General features: G+C 38.0%; 2 protein-coding genes and 1 long non-coding RNA gene across 9 annotated transcripts in view; 1 reads left to right on the forward strand and 2 right to left on the reverse strand.

Moving 5' to 3' along the window:
* The window catches only part of LOC113547378 (uncharacterized), a 16,852-nt gene extending 10,142 nt beyond the window's left edge, over positions 1-6,710 (reverse strand). For 5 of the 6 annotated variants that reach the window (XR_008301191.1, XR_008301193.1, XR_008301192.1 and 2 more), the window contains exons 1-2: positions 6,589-6,710; positions 6,137-6,268 (exon numbers count right to left, since the gene is read on the reverse strand). This is a non-coding gene — a long non-coding RNA (uncharacterized LOC113547378). Of the gene's footprint in view, positions 1-5,411; positions 5,570-6,136; positions 6,269-6,588 lie in introns of all 6 variants that reach the window. The other variant, XR_008301189.1, reaches the window with a different exon arrangement.
* A 2,580-nt stretch (positions 6,711-9,290) lies between these two features.
* Positions 9,291-15,431, reverse strand: casp3a (caspase 3, apoptosis-related cysteine peptidase a). Its single transcript, XM_026947691.3, has 7 exons — positions 15,210-15,431; positions 14,719-14,927; positions 13,058-13,200; positions 12,358-12,486; positions 11,361-11,536; positions 10,890-11,001; positions 9,291-10,795 (listed from the first exon to the last, which is right to left on the reverse strand). The coding sequence occupies exons 2-7, from the start codon at positions 14,793-14,795 to the stop codon at positions 10,566-10,568; spliced, it is 867 nt and encodes a 288-aa protein (XP_026803492.2). The 5' UTR covers positions 14,796-14,927; positions 15,210-15,431; the 3' UTR covers positions 9,291-10,565.
* A 2,198-nt stretch (positions 15,432-17,629) lies between these two features.
* Positions 17,630-19,566, forward strand: LOC113547375 (uncharacterized). Of its 2 annotated transcripts, none has more exons than XM_026947690.3 (2): positions 17,630-17,785; positions 18,089-19,566. In XM_026947690.3, exons 1-2 carry the CDS (start codon positions 17,750-17,752, stop codon positions 19,112-19,114), a joined length of 1,062 nt encoding a protein of 353 aa, XP_026803491.2. In that variant the 5' UTR covers positions 17,630-17,749; the 3' UTR covers positions 19,115-19,566. The 2 variants fall into 2 exon arrangements, with proteins under 2 accessions (XP_026803491.2, XP_053086849.1); XM_053230874.1 differs by lacking the exon at positions 17,630-17,785 and adding an exon at positions 17,924-17,942.
* The last annotated feature ends 1,591 nt before the right edge of the window (positions 19,567-21,157 follow it).

The raw sequence follows: 21,157 nt of genomic DNA on the forward strand, positions 1-21,157 counted from the left end.
GTTACGTGAAATTCTGACTTTCGTTTTAACCCCATGTTTCTTGCGTGGTATCAGCCCAATCAAACAGCAGTATTAAGTCCGACACCAGGGTCCAACAGTTTGCTGTATGAACAAACCTAAAGTGAGCTGTAAAGGTAGCAGATGAGTGCTCAGTCAGCTTATCCTTCAAAACGTTTTCTCTACAGGAGAGTGCATTAAGTTAACAAAATCATTGCCAATATTTTATTAACTCAACACATCAAAACACCAGATTAAAAGCATGATAAAACGTTTCTAAAAGCTTAAACTAGCTAGTTATAACTAACCGATTCCACCCAGCTTGTCTGTATAAATTTTAATCTAGTTTACAGCCTACAGTTTGCAGCAGCTACCAGGCTGCCTTACATCCTCACAGGTGCTCAGCCTGCCTCGGTTTTAAAGCAAGCTCTTCCATTATGAACATGTGCAGGAGAATAAATGGTAGCTCCCATGCACTGCTACAGTGATGTTACACGAAAAACATCTCCAACTGTCAGCGACTTTTAAAATGCTTTCAGTACACAAGGATGAAAATGACTGAAAACGTAGTTATATGGCAAATATAACCGTAGTTTGTTAAAATTAGATTTGACCTGAAATCAATTATGTTCCCTGGCATGAACCCCGTCCTCCAAATCTAGACCTACACAAGATAACCAGACACACTTTCCAACTCTACATGAACAGACATGGAGTTAATTTTTTTTTTTTTTTTTGTATAAGCAATCCTGGGATGTTTATTTCAGCAGTTTTTGCTACTGAACATGGACTTTGTGCATGAAAACAGATCCTTAGTGTTCATGTGCACAGTTCACAGTGTCTGTGAGGTAGAAGAATGGCATCATCTATGGTTATCCTGAAACTTGGTAAGGAGCCTCACTGATTTTTTTGACTCTAAATACTAAATGAGCTGTTTGTAAACTAAACTTTTAGCTCTGCAGGCTGTGACAGTCATGGATAAGAACTATTCCAAGGAAGACGAAGAGCGCTTTGTCTCTAAGCTGTTTGGTTTGGCTCAGATGTTTGGTGTGGTTTCTGATCTAGAAATCGACAGGTCCTTCATTAAATAGTCTACACCGAATTCATGGCTCAACTGCAGTTTTTCTCCTCAGAGGTGGACAGCCGAGCTCCTGGCTACGTGGAGAGCCTGACCTTTGGTTTATCCCTGTTCGGCGGACCTTGCCATCAGTTATTTCAGCCTTAGCAACAAAAGGACAGCAAACATTTTCAGACAGGTGCTGGCAGAGGAAAAAGCTTCAGATGTGAGAGATTGGGTAACTGAGTCCAAGAAACACCTCAGTAGGTTTGCGGATGATCCAGATAAGACGCTAGAAGAGATCAAACTCCTGGAGAGAGAGCTGAGCCCATCACTGACCTGCCTGGAGGACTCCATGACCGACAACCAAATGAGCTCTGGTTCTCTGGAGTACTGGGGAAATGGATTTGCAAATGCACAACACGGCAACGGCTGAACATGACAAAGAATTCAAACCACCCGTCAGACCTTCAAGGCCATGTCAATCATATCAGCCGCTGGATTACGTTTTACCAGTGGGATGTACAGCGGCTGATAAAGAAGTACGAAAGCTATAAAAGAGACACCACATCTGTTTACAGAACAGACAAAGCGTGTGTTATGCGTCACGGTGTGCACAGAATGTCCATAGTTTATGACAACGAGCTCTAAAAGAGTACACTACACTTTCCTCTTCAGGTTCAATTTGAGATTTTCAAATTCTTTTTAAATTCTTCTCATGAATACCCAAACTGTGAAAAATCAGTGGAGACCTACATCAAGTACAAGTTCAACAACTGGGTCCAGGTAAAAGAAATGGATGGGTATTTCACCAGGCTTACGGCCAATTTACAGGTACTGATAAAGCAACGTAAAGCTTTTAACATGCAGGACATTTCAGATCTATCGAGTGTGTAAAGCACAAATTTCAATGGTGTTTTAATTACCTTATTAAGAATTCAATGGCTTTTCACATTCAAAGCTTTATGTCTCTTTTCTGAATACATCAGTCAAGTAGAAGTTGAACGTTAAACTAACTCACAAGACAATTACTCAAGCTATAAAGAATTGGACTGAATGAAATTAAAGTATCTGATGATATTTATATGAAACTGTCAAAAATCAAGACATGGGATTAATATCAACGTCTCCATTAAATGACTTGAGAGCTCTAATGTTGCTGTTGGTGTATTTCCTTATAAACCTTATAAACAGAAAGTCAGAATGATGGCATGTTGATTTGCTTGACTGAGTTACACAACAGCCAAAAGCGTTCGAGACACGCCATACCCACGCAGAACCTAAACAAATCTGACATTACCTTAGGAGATCTAGCTAAATACGGAGCTTAAGCTTGAGTTTAATGAGCTGTGAAGGATTTTTCACCATCGCCTTCACCCACGCCTGTCCAGTTTAACCGGGATGAGTTATGCCATATACGCCTGAGTGTCAGGGACGTCACCGGGAGACATCCGTCGTGTCCGAGTGGTGGTCTTAAAGTTAAAGGGTTAGGGTTAGTTAAATATTATGGTACTTGCTCTTACTTATGGAGAAGCCACTGCGGTGAATAAAGACTGTGTATAAAGATTGAGAATCACATTCTCAATCAGTCTGAGGTAGCGACATTCCAGCACTGAGCAAGTGCGTAAAACACCACAAAAAAGTGACAACTCGCACAAATTCCACCCTCTTCCAAACGAATAAACTCCAACCATTTTCTCCGCCAATGAGTTGTTGAAAAAGGGAATAGTGTGCAGGAATTGTAAGCTACCAAATCAGATTATATTTCTAGCATTGAAGCAACTCCTTTCTATTTATTTTTCATGATCTGATACATACTATATGCAATATATACTTTAAGAAAGAAATAAAACACTCCCTAATATGCTGTTATAGGAAAATATTCAACAATGGGATGGGGTGATGTAAAAATACTGTTACCATCCCAAAATTGATCATTCTCCCATAATAGCATGTCACAACTTTTTATCCTTTTATAGTTACATTTAATGTTGGAAAATAGCCACCTACCCTAATGAGCCTCTCTCTTTTTCTCCGACTTGAAGTTAATATAAAACAAAGCGTAATACACAGCAGCTCGTCATGTTACCAAGAAACTGCAAACCACAAACTCCTAAAGTCACTGGGGATTCCTTCCATAAATGCCAAATAAACTGTCAGAGCTGCTATTATAGAAACTTATTCAACCAATCAAAATTCAACAGTGTTGTGAAATAAATTGTTGTGTATGAATGTGAGTGTTATTTTCAGAGGAAATGAACATTTGCATAACAACCAACAGGGGTTAATCAGAACATAATATGACCCACTCAAAACCGTGGACACACTCTTGATCTAATACTAACATTCGAATTAAATATAGAAAATATAATCATATTACCCCAATCTGAAACTCTCTCAGATCATTACCTCGTCTCAGTTAAAATGTGGCTTAATATATGCACTTCACCACGCTACTGCGTCAAATGTACATTCACGTCAGCTAGTGCACAGAGTTTTATCAATAATCTCCCAGAGAGATCAACCTTGATTGGATCACAATCCGACCCCACAAACGTTGACCAGGCAACTGAATACTAAGAGTCCACATTCTGCTACATTCCAGATAATGTAGCTCCACTTAAAACTACAGCAATTAGAGAGAAAAAACTAGCACCCTGGTATAACGATCACATACACATCTTAAAACAGATCACTCAACAATTCGAACGTAAATGGTGTCAAACTAACTTGGTAGTATTTCAAACAGCATGGACGGAGAGCCTCCTGAGCTATAGAAAGGGTCTTAGCGCTGCTAGATGAACATAACTCTCCAACTTAGTAGAAGATAACAAAAATAATCCTAGGTTTTTATTGAATACTGTAGCAAAATGAACTACAATAACACCACCACAGAAGCATACACACCATCAGCACACCATCAGTATGTAGTAGCAGTGACTTTATGAAATTTTTCGATGACAAAATTGAAAATATTAGGCTTTACTCCCCTTCATGAGACCAAACCAATTTCACTAATTTCCTCATCCAAATCATCAACTTGTGTACTAGAGATCCCTTACTTACACATTTCTTCAAACAGCTACTACCAGAAGCGATCAAACTACTTTTAAAAATAATCAGTTCTTCCCATAGCACTGGTTATATACCTAAATCTTTTAAACTAGCAGTTATCAAACTCCTGATTAAAAAACCTGACCCTGACCGCTGTCAGCTGTCCAACTACAGGCCAATATCAAACCTCCCCTTTATCTCCAAGATCCTAGAAAAGGTTGTAGCACAGCAGTTACGAATAAAAATAACATTCATGAAATGTGTCAGTCAGGATTTAGGCCTCATCATAGCACAGAGACAGCGCTGGTTAACGTGGTAAATGACTTACTACTGGCCTCTGATCAGGGTTGTGTCTCCTTGCTTGACCGTAGTGCAGCTTTTGACACCATAGATCATAACATTCTTCTAGATAGACTAGAAAATGTTGTTGGAGTTAAGGGAACAGCCCTGTCCTGGCTCAGATCTTATTTGACTGATCGTTATCAGTTTGTAGATGTAAACAGTGACTTCTCTATGCATATTAAAGTAAGGTTTGGCATTCCACAAAGCTCTGTTCTAGCCCCTCTGCTCTTTTCTCTATATATGCTACCTCTGTTATGCTGACGACACACAGCTGTATGTTTCAGCAAAGCCAGATGAGACACCAGCTAAATAAAGTTCAGGGGTGTGTAAAGGACATTAGACACTGGATGCTGGGTAACTTCCTCCTACTTCATTCCGACAAGACAGAAGTACTTCTACTAGGACAACAGGCAGCTAGAAGCAAGCTTTCTGATTACATAATAACTCTGGATGACCTTTCTGTTACACCATGTGCAGCAGTAGAACACCTTGGTTATTGACTGATTATTGATTCCAGTCACTGTTGCCTCTGGCTTGCTCATTAGGGATAAATTTTAATAAAAATTTTATATCCGGATTTCTGTGAAGCTGCTTTGTGATAATGTCCATTGTTAAAATCACTACACAAATAAAACTGAATTGAACAAATTGCTCGGCTTCAGAGCCATTACATGAGAGAGGTCTCCAGCACCCAGCGATTTTCCCCATCTTCAGTGCACAAGGATGAAAATGACAGAAAATATAGTTATGCAGCAATTTTACTTCCAGTCCACATGAGCCAACGTTCTTACTAGACTTACTGGGTTAATACTTACTGTATAAGGATGTTTATTCCGGCGTATTTTGCTAAAATACACACTTTGTGTATGCAAAAATCGTGTTTGTGTGTCCTAGATTATGTGCACAGTTCAAGGATTAGGGTTAGTTAAATATTACGCTACTTGATATAATTATAACTTACTCATGGAAGAGTCCAGACGATGTATAAAGACAGAATCACGATCACAAACAGTCTGATGTGGCGACATTTCAGCATCGAGCAGCCCCAAATGGGTAGAACACCACAGAAAAGCGACAACTCGGACAAATTCCAACCATTTATTCTCCACCAACGAGTGGCTGGAAAAGGGAACAGTGTGCGAAAAGACACACAATCAGAAACGCACACTGACGAACCATGTTTGTTGCTAATGAGCTGTTACTGTAGAGCAAGACACGCCCCAGGGGCAGGACATCGAATTGGACGAACACGTAACTACACTTCCATTTACAGGATGAATCATCAAAAAAAATAGTTTTTTAAATAATTTAATTGGACAAAAACAAGACTAGTAAGTTTATTATTTACCTGTAAGTGATGAAATGTAACGAGAACACATACTGCTGTCCATAACACTAAGGAACAGATACAAAATGCACCGAAACACCAATTTCGATTTCAAGGGCACTTTAAACGGACACCGTTTTGAATACTGAGCACTTGGTTACTATTTTTTTTAATAATTTAATAAGTCAATTGTAAGCCATATCAAGAAATTACTACTTATAAAGGGTGAAATAGCTCATAGATATTGTTGTTGGAAAACTGCCACATAAAATTGCCCCATGGTTTCCTCATCTAAACATAGATAATTAACCTAACAGTTAATTTAGAAAATAAAATACTCAGTTTAAAAACTTTCTTACCTTATTCATCCAAGCTGAGTTTCCTCTGGTCAGGTAAAAGGCAGTGATGTGTCGTTTGTGAAGGAGTCGGTTCTTTCATTCGGTTCTTTCAGTCAGCTGTTTGAAATGAACGAAGGGAGTCGACTCGCAGATCTGAGAAAATTTTTTATGATTGAACAACAGAAAAAGTCAGATATTTTTAAACTGTATTTATTTATGTATTAAATGAGAATGAGCAGCATGTATGTCATCTGACTGCCGGAGTTTAAAACCCAATTGATATAAACACATGGCTAACACTAGACAGCTAGCTAACACATGCTAACTCAATAATAATGTCTTTGCTAAACTATCTAAACTTTATATAGCCCAGTAATTATCTAAATATAAATTTAATTAATTAACACAACAGTTACCTTAGAAATTGACAGACTGAAAAACAAAAGTAATACTCTTTTTAAAAACTTTCTTACCACATTCATCCACGCCGACTTTCCTCTGACAGACATGATGTGTCGTTTGTGAAGGAGTCGGTTCCTTGAATCGATTCCTTGAGGCAACTGTTTGTGGTGATTGAACGGAACCGACTCGTAGATCCGAAGAGTCGTTTTGGTGATTGGACACCAAGAGAAATAACAGCCACTTGTCACACGAATATACACTTTTTTAAAAATTAAATACTTTATTTATTAAATGGGAAGGTACATAATGTGACTGCCATGATTTTAAATGTTTTTTAAATAATGCTGAATAAGACAGAAATAGTGTTGAATAAGCCTGATTCACTTAAAAGTCATTTTTAATATTTAATATATATTTAATAATTTACTTTCAGTCTGCAATTTGGATACTTTCCAAGTACAACTCTCAGTCAATATCAGTCTCTCTCTCTCTCTCTCTCTCTCTCTCATATATATATATATATAAAACTTTTCTCATTGCCATGATCTTTAGAAAGTTTGGATGATGCAACTTCCTGTTGAACACGTGACTCTTCCAGACATTTCATAAGGGTGAATATGTTCAGGTAACAGGGTTGAGTGTAACTAAAATGTACAATTTTTATAACCTATAATCGACGACTCATGGAAAAGGAAGTTTCCATCACACAGTGTTATGTGATAATCAACAGCAAAATCAATAACATTCTTAAAGAGATTTAAGGATGATGTATGTCAGGGCAAAGTGTAGTTACAGCAGGCAAAAGTGATTTATCTGAAACATGCCCACAGGTTGTTGTGAAGGATGCACTACCTGTGTTTAAAATGCCTTTTACCTTTATTTTACATACACGTTTGTAAAAATAATACCATTTAATCATGTTTATCCAGTTGAGACCAACATACTATGCACACACACACATAGTATATAGCCACTAGTATGTGACAGCTATGACAGACTCTTCAGTATGACCCATTCTATTGCCAGCGTTTGTCTAGAGAGCTTGCATGGCTACGTGCTTGATTTTATGCACCTGGTAGCAATGGCTGTTCCTGAAACACCTGAACTCAATAAATATGAGAACAGGAGAATAATTAGGGTCTCCACACACTTTTGGCCATATAGATGCTTATATACACATATACAATCTCACTTTTTGAATATATTTTTTAAAAAATAGCCATGGTAATATATAAAATGCTATAATGAATTCCAGGATAGATATTTAGCCTAAAACCTGGCCACAACTGCACTTTTGCTGATTGAAACGTATCCTCAGAAGAGAAAGCCCTCCTGTAAAACTAAACAGATTTAAATTTGTGGATTGGATTAATTCATGAAATGCAATACACCAACTACACAACTAAGATTTACACAACTCAGCCATTGCACAAAAGAAATGCCATTTATTTATTTCATATAAGATTTCCATTACAAGGAACAAATACAGACAGTAAAAGAAACATCCTCAGGAAGCGAAAGCAAACACAGGGACTGGTGTTTTACTACTATACATGTTTACAGCTCCGGCTGGTTAAACCAGTCTGGTGTGGATCTTACATCGTATGGCCAATTTGGCTCAGGATAAAAATCATATGATAGTCTGTCCATGCAAAGACACTTCTGGCTAAGTAAAGGGACACTTGAGGTCTTGCCTGATTGTTTTAAAAACACTACCTGATTAAGTTCAAGTGGCTGATTAGTTCAGGGTCTATGGCTAATCATCTAATGCCATGGATTATATAAACACACTCATAAAACAGCACCACAATATAAAGACAAATCCTGGATAAAAATGCATGAAATGTCAGCTGAATGCTGAAATTCTTGCCCAAAGGCAGCTTCAGTCAAGAACTTCATATTAGTGCAATTACACACCAATATCTAGATCCCACAATTATTGCAACAACACACAGTTGCCAAATTTGCTAGTTCCCTGATTTGATTAGTTTTAGCCCTGTTGATAGCTGGTTTTATAAAACGATGATAGTAACAGGTGAATAAAGCTGCAGGTTCACAATATGATGTTCAGCATCTAAATACGATAAATAAATACACAAAACTCCCTTTCAATCATCGTGGAAAAAAAAAAACCAACACAAATGCTACATAACGAGACTTAACTGGAGCTCGGTATCGAATGTAAATTTGAAAAAGTTTGAGTCATTCAGGTTTTCTCGCACTATCAAGTATTGAAAAAGGCTCAGCTCAGGTTCAAATGAAATGTAATCAACACACATTAAGCACAGATTCACCACAGTGACCAAGGTGTATTTCTTAAAAAGTTTTGAGTGTAGATGAGAGAAAACCTGGAGACCTGCAACAGAACCTCGATAAACTCCAAAAAACCGTCCTGCGGTCCAATATTGCCTTCTTCACGACTTGGTGTCTCAGGCTTTGACAAGACACACGGTTTTCTTGGGCAATTTGTGTGGACTTATTTCCTTTGAAATATGTATATTATGCTCCTGTCCTTGCTGGTATACTGACTCAAATCCTTGGCAATGCCACTTGAGTCGATTATGTAATAAAACCACCAATAATTTAATGTTTACCAGAAACTTCTACATGAACAACCAACATTTCTGGTAATGTTAGTAAAGCTCCAAATCATAATGCAATATTGACATTTCTCAATATGCCAGAATCCACTGAAATTCAGTCAGCTGCCAATGCTAAGTGCAATTACTTGTGTGGTTTTTAGTCATATGGAGCCTTTTCTTAATATGGAGCCAGTAATTTACCAACACGTCTGAGGAAAAAGTAGATATTTTTAACAGTTTTATCTTATTTTCACTGCCACACTGCCCTTACATTGTCTGTATAAAGCCGTTATGTGCTATCTAGGTAATAGAAAGCCTCAGTCATTAGTTGGTTGTGTTTGCCAGTTGCCTAGCAACAGCATTCTGACAAATTTAACCATTTTAACAGTGAGTGTAGTTGATGGTAGGAAGTCGATGATGTGCGTTAAAAACAGTATTGGAACGCAGCTTATGTACTGTGGTATAATAATTATAGGAAATGTCTTTTTTTTGTTTAAGGTACATATTGTGGTTCGTTGTGTATCTGCAGTGTAAATTTAGTTTCAATGATGTGAGGAAAACAACTACGACAACAAAATGTTTGAGTCCCTGTTGTGCAAGCATTACACCACACATACACATTTCCATAGCTAATGATAATCCATAGCTACTGTAACAAATTTCATTTTTACAATGACAAATGTTAGCTCCTTCCTTTTTACTGCCCTAAAAAGATCTTCATGGCTCATTTTACAATGTTCTATCGTTTCCTAATGAATCCTACATATGACTAACGGAAAAAAAAACCCTCATCCCAATCTCTGACCCCTAGGGGGCAGATTGAAAAGTGAAATTTTGACCAATTAGCTAAATATTCAAGTAATCTGGATGCAGTGATCATCCCAAAGAAATGCTAACTCCCAAAGTTTCTTTCTAAAGCGACACTGACCTATTTTGAAATTTCCTCAAAGCCACAGTCAAGGATTTGTACATCTGGCACCTTAAAGGTCCAATGCAGAGCCCCTAGAACCCCTTAAGCATCCAACCCCTTTTTCCAAGAAGGTAGTAGCATTTCTATGTTACAGTATATTGTTTTTCAAATTTACTTATTTAGGCTTTATGGCAGTTTTATTTCCTTATTGGTTTTATTTCAAAATAAGGCCTAGAAATAAGGCATTAAATTTGCCGTGAGAATGAAGATTACTTTTGCCTTACTGCTCCATAAACCAATGATGAGAGCTGATCCCGCCCACTGAGGTTGAGTGACGGATGGCCTTGCTTTAAAATAAAACCAAGAAGCAAATTAAACAGGCAAATGCTAAATACAAGAACAGTAATGCGTTGCATGCTGCCTACTTCTGTAATATTCCAAGTAAAGAACAGTGTGACGTAACAGTGCGACCTCCTATTTTAAAAAAAAAAAAAAAAAAAAAAAAAAAGTGGTCTGATTGTGGTCTCATCCCTATTCCATACGTGTGTGTTTGCATTCAGGGAGTGAAGAACATCTCTTTGGTGAGCATGGACACAATGCAGGGAATCTGCTTCTTGGCGTGGAAGCCGGGCGTGTTGGAAGCAGACTCGAAGTCCAGCGCCACCTTGTAGTTGACGCGGGTCAGGATCTGCATGAGCTCCAGCTCTGGGCCGTGTTTACTCAGCATCTCGCACAGGGACTGCATGAACCACGAGCCAGTCAGCGTGTTCCTCCACGAGTAGTAACCTACAGCACAGACAAGCCAGTGTGGGATTTACACTTTTTCAGGTTCAGTGATTATAAGGACATTATTTATACATGTGTGTGTGTGTCTGTGTACCTGGTGCTGTAGAATATGCGTAAAGGAAATCAGCCTCCACTGGGATTTTCATCGAATCATCTGAGCCACTGTCAACTTCGACGCCAGGGTCCAAGTCTGTGCCTCGGCAGGCCTGATAACACAAAACACACACACATTCATCTTACTATTTACTATTTAGCTATTTAATACTAAGCCTACAACTAAATATAACTCTAACCTTAAAAAGAAAACCTCTGGCTCGTTTAGGTTTTTTTGTTTATTTAAAAAAAAAAAAAACAGTTTTCTTTCTGGGGACCAGCCAAATGTCCCTACAAGGCCACAACTGTCCTATATGCTATCCTTGTGGGGACAGAGGGGTATAAAAAACACGCCCACACAAATATAATACATCACGCAGTGCAAATACACATGCAGTATGTGCACCCCAACCCCATAACTCTCCCCCCACCCAAAAAAAAACCACACACACACACACACACACACACACACCTGGATGAAGAAGAGCTTGGGTTTGCCCACTAGTGATATGCAGCGGTTTCCTCTGAACAGACTCGTCAAGAACTTCAGCTCCACCGCACCATCTGTCCCAAAGAACACACCCTCGTCTCCGTGACTCAGCAACACACACACAAAGGAGGCACAGTTGCTGTGGTCATTCCTGGCAACTGACACACACACACGCACACACACACACACACAAATAGGGAAGTAACACAGAAATGAACAAGCTTAATTCTCTCTAAAGAGCTCATGATAAAGTGTATGACATTTCTTGGCACGGCAACCAGACGTCCTAACAGCTACTCAGGTAAAAGAATAAATGCAGAATAATATCTTAGGTGATGTGTACGAGACCATAACCTCACATCACAACACCACTACCAAATCTGATACCACAATGCAGGGTGGTACAGAGGCTGAGACAGGCATAACACAAAAACAACCAAATCACAAAAACACAATGAACAAATTCAACAATGCAATAAAATTCTGGGAAACTACAATGTTAATGTTTCACAACGCTTACAGAAGGTGGCAATTCTGTTTCTGCGACTGTAGAGTAAAACTACAAAGGTGATTGATGTATGTCTTAAAAGCATGCGTCACTGCTGGAGTTATTTATACGGCTCTTTTTATAGGAGGTAAAAGATGGCATAATCTGTTTATCGATTGATTTGGACAGCATTACAGATACACAGGTAGTAATGACATTACAACTAATCCTGTCTGAATAGGGCTACAAGCACATGGATTGACGGCAGGGACACCATGCGGTGAGCATCAGTAAGCATTAAACTACAGCGCACCTTGTGTTTAAAAACATGTTGAGCAGTTTTACCAAAAAAAAAAAAAAAGAAAAAAAAGAATTTCAGGATTGCCGCCTTTGAGAAGAAAATATTTACCCAAAATATGGACCTTTACTTTGAAAGATGAAGAGACGAGAGCTCAGAGGCTGGACACACCCACACAACTCCATCAGTCTTACCTGCAGTTAAAAGTTTCTTGATCTGATCTACCGTCTGGTCGTTGAACACCTTCACGTTGTAGCCCAGTTTCCCGAAAGTCTTCATGGCGTTTGCGGCGTCCACGTCCGTACCGTTGCGCTGGTTCATGCCTTGTTTTTGGTGGAAAATAGAGATTAGGACACTTTACACTTTAAAGGTAACTTCTGCAATAGTGAATGACAAAATAGCAAAATTGTTTCTGATGCTTCCACACGACAGCAAGTTCCTGACTTTCGTTGTTTCAACATGGCGGAGGAATGCATGGTTAATAATTCTTATTTTCTCTAATTAAAGCATGGAAACAATTAGGTTTGCATTTCCTGGAGGAAAAAAACAAGAACAATACACGGAGGGGAGAAAGGAAACTTTCCAGTAATTTTGAAACTTATGATATTTACCATAACATTTACAGTTTTTTGTTTTTTTGGCTTTAGTCTAAGTTTTATTTCCTGACCTTGTTATTTGATCATTTTGGTTCATTGTGCTTATTTTACGTTATTATCAGCTTGAATGATGATGGTATATAAATAATTTTTTATTATATTAATTCGATATAGAACTGAACATGAGCCATGTGTATAAACATTTGAAAAGACAGAGACATGATGAAGATGGAGGTGTGTGAGAGACAGAGAAGCCTAAGCTAAACGTTAGGAGTGTGAGGAGCAGGGAGTGTGTTACCGGTGCTCTTGTGGAAGTTCTTGTTGTTGATGATGATGCAGTGGCCGATAGAGGAGTAGCTCAGATTGTATCTGTAGGTGGGTGTGTGGTTTTTGGCGTCCACCTGCATGGGCTCTCCTCCCAAAGCCTCCGCTCCTCTGGCACTGCACGATTATAAACACAGGATAAACACCAAAACAAACCATGTAGGGAAGGAGTCTCCAGGCTCAGTGCTTAGGAACAGGCTGTAACTTTACCTTATCTTCAGGACAGATGAGGTTACACTGTCTCGGTAATATGACAAACTGCGTTTTTAAATTTATTAATTTCAAGAAAGAGAAAAAAAAGAGAGGCTGGTGAGGGAACGACTGTTTATAGCTGCTATAATGAAAGGAAGAACAGAAACCATCGTGTTTTACGGTCGTTCCACAACATGAGCCTAAATGTAACTATACAGAGACAAAATGTGTCACTTTTTACTAAATAAAAATGAATAGTCTGTAAATTGCTGTGGTACAAGAGGAATAAAACACTCCTTGATGTGATCTGTGCTGCGAAGCTAAACGGCTAATTCTGAATTTATCTTCAGCAGAGAAGCTCTAAAAACCTGAACACACTGCAAACAAAGATCTGAAGCCACTTCATGCTTTACAGAGATACGACCTCATAACAGTCCAAATAAAGATAACACACACTGTAAATAAAGATATGAACCTAAAACACACACGCATGCGCACACACACATACACACACACACACCCACACACACACGCGTGCAGGCACACACACGCACGGCAAAAGTTAGTGCTGTCACTCACACAAGCAGGATATTTTAATCATTTGAAAAAGGCTTTGACGTTATTTATACAATTGTTTTATACTTTTATCCCTCTTTTATCCCTTTCAATCAGATCATAAAGCGAGACTCTGACAAATGGTTTGCTTTTAATACATTAAAGTACTTTACATTTAAGAGATGATTTATCTATAAAAAAAAAAATATGCATTTGCAATAAAATAAATAAATAAATAAACCGTCGTATTAAAATCTGACCATTTGGTGACCTAAAAAATACACTGTGTGAAATATATTTTTGTGAAGAAAAAGTTTTATATGCAAATTAGCACATATATAATAACCTAATGCCTCATTTGCATATTTATTTATATAAATTATGCACTTGAGGTAAATGTGCATTTTTATTACTTTGAAAAAACACTTTTTTTTATAAACTGTTAGATAAGTCTAACTACTTGTTTATCTTAAAAGAAACCAGAAAGAAATGCATTTTTTTTTGCAAATAGATTTTTGTGATATGCAAGTTACCATATTTGCATATTATACACTTATATGTGAGTTTTTAAAAATATTTAATTAAAAAAAAAAACAATTCTATATATAAATAAACTACTAAAACTAAAAAACATTCAGTAGTAAAAAAAACAAACAAAAAAACGGTGTAAAATAAATTTTTTTGCAAATAGATTTTTGTGATATGCAAATTAGCACATCAATCTACTGCCTCGTTTACATATTATAATCCAAACTTGCAAAATAAAATATATCTGTTAATATATATACTTTAAAGGGTTTATTTTAATTCAGAAAATAAACAAATAAAATATTAAAGCTGCTAAATTAAGAGTGAAACGTTGCTTAGCAACAGCAGTCAAGTTCTTACTCTGGAGTGTCACTGCCCTTCAGTGCGCATGCGCAGTCTCCGTTCGACGCCTCATTCTTCTCCACATTCTCAGACATGGCGTGTTTAAAAAGATTTACTCTTTATTCCCAAATGAAAGGGTTGCAGATGAATGCAGTGGTGTGAAGCTTTTTCTCCTCCAAACTTCTGCCTCGTCTCCTTCACCGTTATTCCTTTGTTTCCAGTAAGAACTTCCGGGAGAAAAACAAGCCCAGTGACGTCAGCTCGGCGTAAACAGCAAACAAATAACACAACAGCAAAGCTAACAGGCTAACAATGCGTTTAAAACAGCAGCTCTTCATCTTCATGTCTGCAATACGCGTGTAGAAGGTTTAAACAGTTTACTGAGTGCATTAGGAAGCTACAAAGCTAAGCTAATTCACTTCCAGCCAGTCTCTCTTTGTCTTTGCTAAAACCGGCCAAAATAATATCAACTCTTTAATAACTTCTAGAGCAAATTTTACTTCACTTACCATTTACTCTAAAGCGTTTCAGCTTTAAAAATGTCTCCTGGACCGTAAAGCTGCTCAATAAACCCGTTAGCGTCTGGATGTTGTGTATCGCGGAAGTGTGCGAGACGGACTCATACGGCAGACTGCATTACCCAGAATTCCCAGCTTCCGCGTTCCCTCTGCGCCCCTAAATGATGACAACCGGGGAAGTCGAATGGCATTGTGGGTAATGTAGGAACCCAAAGTAGACCAACTTATCGATGAAAGGAGTCTAAACCAAAAAAGTCAGAATTGAATAAATCTTAAAATAACTTAAAATAAATCTTAAAACTTCAAATCTTTTGCATCATTGACGAGCACATATTGATTATAAATATTGATATGCAAGTCATTTGAGTCAGAGATGATAATCAGTATGAGGAACACAAACACCTGCAAGCATGTGATTAATTTAGGAACATTATTATTATTATTATTATTATTATTATTATTATGTCAGTACAGTTCAATGTAATGATATATCTTCTTTCTTTACATTCTCCTTACACATATTCCTAATATTTGGCCAAATAACATACTCTCCTGGGTGATTATAAAAATGGCAGTAGTGTGGATAACAGTATTGTTAGATTATGACATGTTGGCTCATAATTATCCAAAGCTCAGTTACATTATAATCTCCTCACCATATAAACTGTGCTGTGGTTAATACACAAGGCCGTGGATGAGCACTTAATGTTCATGCCAGACATTTATTCTACTGTATCTGTCCTTCTTCCTGATAAACAGGCCGGTTTTGTTCAACACACAGTTGGAACGATGAAGAAGCCCATCCTTATGATTCCACTAAGTCAGAGGAAGAGAGATGCGTAAAGAATCTCGTCCTTCTGTGTTTTGGCTCGAGATGGAGTATTCTCCCAAACCATTTTAACAATTCTGTTAAAATAAAAAAATAAAGTATTTGGTTTCAATTTGGGGGCACAGTGGCTTGGTGGTTAGCACGTTTGCCTCGCACCACCGGGGTCAGGGTTTCGCTTCCTGCCTCTGCCCTGTGAGCGTGGAGTTTGCATGTTCTCCCTGTGCTTCAGGGGTTTCCTCCAGGTACTCCGGTTTCCTCCCCCAGTCCAAAGACGTGCATTATAGGCTGATTGGCATTTCCAAATTGTCTGTAGTGTGTGTGATTGTGCCCCGTGATGGATTGGCACCTTGTCCAGGTGTGTCCCGTGCTTCGAGTCCCCTGGGAGAGGCTCCAGGCTCCCTGCAACCCTGTGTAGGATAAGTGGCACAGAAAACAGATGGAGGGACGGTTTCAAGTTTGGTTACCATACATTATTTTATTAACAAACTGATTTACTTTCTGGTGACAGTGACCTCTGGTGGTGAGAACTGGCATGGCTTTATGTCTCCCCTTCTGGTTCTGTTTTAGAGAAACGGAAAACATTTAGAAAATTACCATCTTAATAACCAACAGTTCCACAGTTTTGCAGAACATGACTGAAAATGACAGATATTCTCAAGTCTACTGTCGAACGTACACCCTTTCCTGGAGCAGAACTTCCATGCAGGACACACACACACACACACACACACACAGAGCAGTTTAGAAGTAAAGTAGTATTGAGTGAACATACAGCTTGTGGAGAATTTAAGATTCTTGAGTCTGGCTCAAATCACAGAGCTTCACATTAGCTTCTACACAACATCATTTCATATAGAACAGACAACAGATGGGCAACAACAACAAAAACGATCATTTGAGGCACAGTGTTACGTCCCGGGGAACTTGTGTAAGGAACAATGTGTAAGGTTGTCTGGTAAACCCTCTATATTTTCTCTGGTGAAGTCTTCTCCTGATTTTTGCCTCCTAGAGGGTGTTCTTGATCTGGGCAAATGTTGTGAGGAGGTTTTTATTCACCAGGGAAAGAATGCTTCTGTCTTCCACCACAGTAGCGTTCCATGATCTTCTGGGCCTTTTGGTGTTCCTGAGCTCACCAGAGTGTTTCTTCTTTTTAAGACTGTACCAGATAGTTGATTGGGTCGGTGGACGGCGTATGAAAAATGCTGTAATTCCTACACCACTCACCTGATTTGGATGTAAATATAATATCTCAGGTTAAAGCTGAAAGTCTGCACTTTGAGCTCATATTCATTATTTAATTTCAACTCCAATGAAAACTCCTACATGGTTGATTTTCTAGCATTATAATTATACTTCATTCAAGAGACTTGATTTTTTTTTGGATGTAGCAGTGAAATTTCATAATCTACTGAGGCCAGTGAGGTTTAGCCTGTTGACAATGAGCTTGTTAAGATGAATGATGTCGATGTGGTTTAGCACACTTTAGACAGAGGTAGAGAGAGAGATGTAAATTGGTTATTCTTATTGTAAGAGGGAAAATCAATAGATTAGCGCTATGGGAGAAAGTCAGTAGAGTCAATAAAATCTTAAATGTACCTTATTACAACACAAACCACCACTGCAGGTTAATGATTAGCTCATTAAGACCCACCTCTCTCATCACAACCAATAAATCTTTTGGTCATATCCTAAAAACACGCTGATGTTTGAGCTTCTTCGCAAAGCAAGCGCCAATCACGTAAGTGCCACAGGTTACAGACTGGCTAATATACAATTGTATAAATATACATGCGATTGTGTTTAGTTAGCTGCATTTTTGTATGAATTCCAGATAATCTCATGAATCGTTGTTGGAACAAGCGTACTATAATACTATAAACCTCTGATTGGCTATGGTATAAAATATTATATTGCAGCATACTGTGATAGCAGTGTGGCATTATAACATTGACAATTTACAAAACTTTAAAAAGGTAGCAACTTTAAAAAGTGTTCTTCTTCCTTCCTTTGCTTCTTATTCTTCTTTCTTTTTCCTCTCCAGAAAAATAGCAACATGGGAAAAATAGAACAAAAACTAACCCTGTTCCTGATATTCATCGTTCTTATTGGCTGGACTGAGGGAAAGGAAAACACTACAAAGTACTACAGCTCCTATTACGGGATTCCATGTGATGAGGACTGCGACACGCATGGAAAATCCTACTTCTGGTGCTACACTAAAAAAGGCTGGGATTATTGCTCAACGAAAGAGAATACAGATTACAAAGGCGAGCCATGTCGTGAAGACCATCTCTGTGGGAAGTATGGCAAATCTTACTACTGGTGCTATACAAAGGGTGACAACTGGGGTTACTGTGGATTCCTGCGTAATGCAGAGGAACCAAAGACACTGTTGTATAAGACTGTGACTTATATGAGTGAGTGCTGGGATGAATGTTTGTACATTGAGAAAAAGGATTACTTCAGGTGTCACACGGATGAAGGGTGGGACTACTGCTCTCCACTACCTGATGTCACATACAAGAACGAACCATGCCGCTTGGACCACTACTGTGGTACCCATGGATCGGGTCACGCCTGGTGCTACACAAACTCAGGTTCTGACAACTGTGGACTCATCAGCCCTGGAGAATGCCAGTACATCATCCCTAGGAAAGAAGACTCTCAAACTCTGATTTCCTGCATATGGAATGATGAAAAGAATCAAAAAGAGATCAAGTTCAATGCCGAGCCAGACCTTACAGTATCTACTGAAGGTTCCACCTGGAAGAACGAGATAATCAATTTCATTGCACGCTGGAAAAATGCCTACTTGAACCCAGAGCCCAATACCAAGCTGACCACCTCAGAAAACCTCAGGTTTGAGGTACAGAAGCTGGTGAATGAAGATGAGAAGGAATACTATAACCTGCAAATCATGGTGAATGTATACTCCCAGAGTGGGAAGAGCAACAAACTGGCCCAGGTGGTCATACTGGAGCAAGACAAAGTTCCAGACAGATTTGTCCGATTGGCTTTCGTGGAGAGCTTCCGTCATCAGACCAGGATTTTTGTGCAAATTAATTAGAAGAAAGATAGTACTGCATGAACAGTAGTTTAAAAAAAATGATGTGGTTGCTGGCTTCACATGACTCTAGCCTTCAGCCTCCCTCAGTGTTGTATGTTGTATGATGGGGAGAGTAGTGGTTGGTAGGTGGGAATTGGCAGTTGAACAAATTGTGCATAAAAAAATAGGGAAACACAGAAAAAAAAAAAGATATGCCTTCTTCATGCAAAGCACATTATCTCCTGTCTCTGTCTAATAGCTGGCCATTAAAAACATGACATTAGACTACAATTCCTCAAATCACTAGCTTTCATTATGCATTTCTTCTAGGAAATTTTTAATGTATACGGAAATCTATGGATTACTTACTCGCTGCAAGAAATCTGCGTTATAATTATGCATTTTTAAATGAATTTACGATCGCTGCTTGCTGTTGTCATGTTTCCATATGAAATAAATCCACTGAGTCTCTGTCCATTGGTTAGTCTCTTCATTTCTGTTTACAAAACTCTACAGGTCAACAGGGTCAAAGCTTTATCCAATCAAATCTGTGTAATATGCATACTTTATAAAGTCAAAAATCTAGTCTTGGGATGATGTTTATTTAATAAAAAAGTTTTTCGTTATGAAGATGCTCTTCAGAGAAAGCCGTTTGCAGAAATGTTTCTTGGGAATATCATTTATTCACCATTTAATCAAGAACGTACAACACATTGTTTTAAAAATTGCTTTTTATACCTAAATTGGGAAATTAAAAAATGAGACATTTCTGGTTCTGAACACATGTTCACGCTAGAGACATATTATAAAAGAATTATATAAAAGAAATAAAAGAAGTTTTTTCCCCTCCTACCTGCAAAATACTGTGTTAAATGTAAAAACTGAATAATAATAATAATAATAATAATAATATATTACATAATTTGTTAAAAAATCTGTATTGTGGTATGTGTGAAATATCTGATGGTATATACATGATTTAAATCTCTTATTTTCATCATCGCAAGGCAGCTTGGACTGCGAGATTATTTACACAGCGCTGATAAACACCTGAAACTTGGCCGGTGGAAGTGGATTTACAGTAACTGAGCTTAACTTGAATTTTTGCCAGTGAATGTGGACAGAGTAGCTCTGGGTCCTTTTTTAGATGTTTACATTCATCACTTCAATTCTGAACTACATATAAGTCTTCAACATATCTAGCATTAAACATTCACCAAAACACACACACACAAATTCTGAGTTTTTAGTTTAAACATAAACTTCTTACATAAGCATCTTTATGTACTTTCCCCTTGGTTTTCTACATTACCCACAATGCTGTTCGACTTGCTGGTGAGTGACACGGGCAGATATTAGAGTTTATATTCTGTAATACTGTAATAATAATAATAATAATAATAATAAGAAGAAGAAGAATCATTTTATTATATTACATAATTTGTTAAAAAATCTGTATTGTGGTATGTGTGAAATATCTGATGGTATATATATGATTTAAATCTCTTATTTTCATCATCACAAGGCAGCTTGGACTGTGAGATTATTTACACAGCGCTGATAAACACCTGACACGTGGCCGGTGGAAGTGGATTTACGGTAACTGTGGACAGAGTAGCTCTGGGTCTTTCAAAAGAAAAAAAATAATTAACTAGAGCTTTTTTTTTTTTAGATGTTTAAAAGTGCATCATTTCGATTCATATTATGACATATCTAGCATTAAACATTCACCAAAACACACACACACACACACACACACAAATTCTGAGTTTTTAGTTTAAACATAAACTTCTTACATAAGCATCTTTATGTACTTTCCCCTTGGTTGTCTGGAAGTGAGTTTGAAGCATGCTGTAACACTCTGTAGCAGGTAGGGACTGATTCGTCTGACGCTGAGGAGAGACAGAACAGCTCATTAATGTAGAAACAACAGAGACACAGAGGCTTGAGCAGTAACATTAACAGTAAATGGTTAAATTTGTGGACTTGTCATAATCCCAAACACCCCTCCCCCTAAAGTAAATAAATAAATAAATAAATAAATAAATAAATAGCACAGAATCT

The sequence above is a fragment of the Pangasianodon hypophthalmus genome, chromosome 28 (genome assembly GCF_027358585.1).
Source record: "Pangasianodon hypophthalmus isolate fPanHyp1 chromosome 28, fPanHyp1.pri, whole genome shotgun sequence".
Lineage (NCBI taxonomy): Eukaryota > Metazoa > Chordata > Actinopteri > Siluriformes > Pangasiidae > Pangasianodon > Pangasianodon hypophthalmus.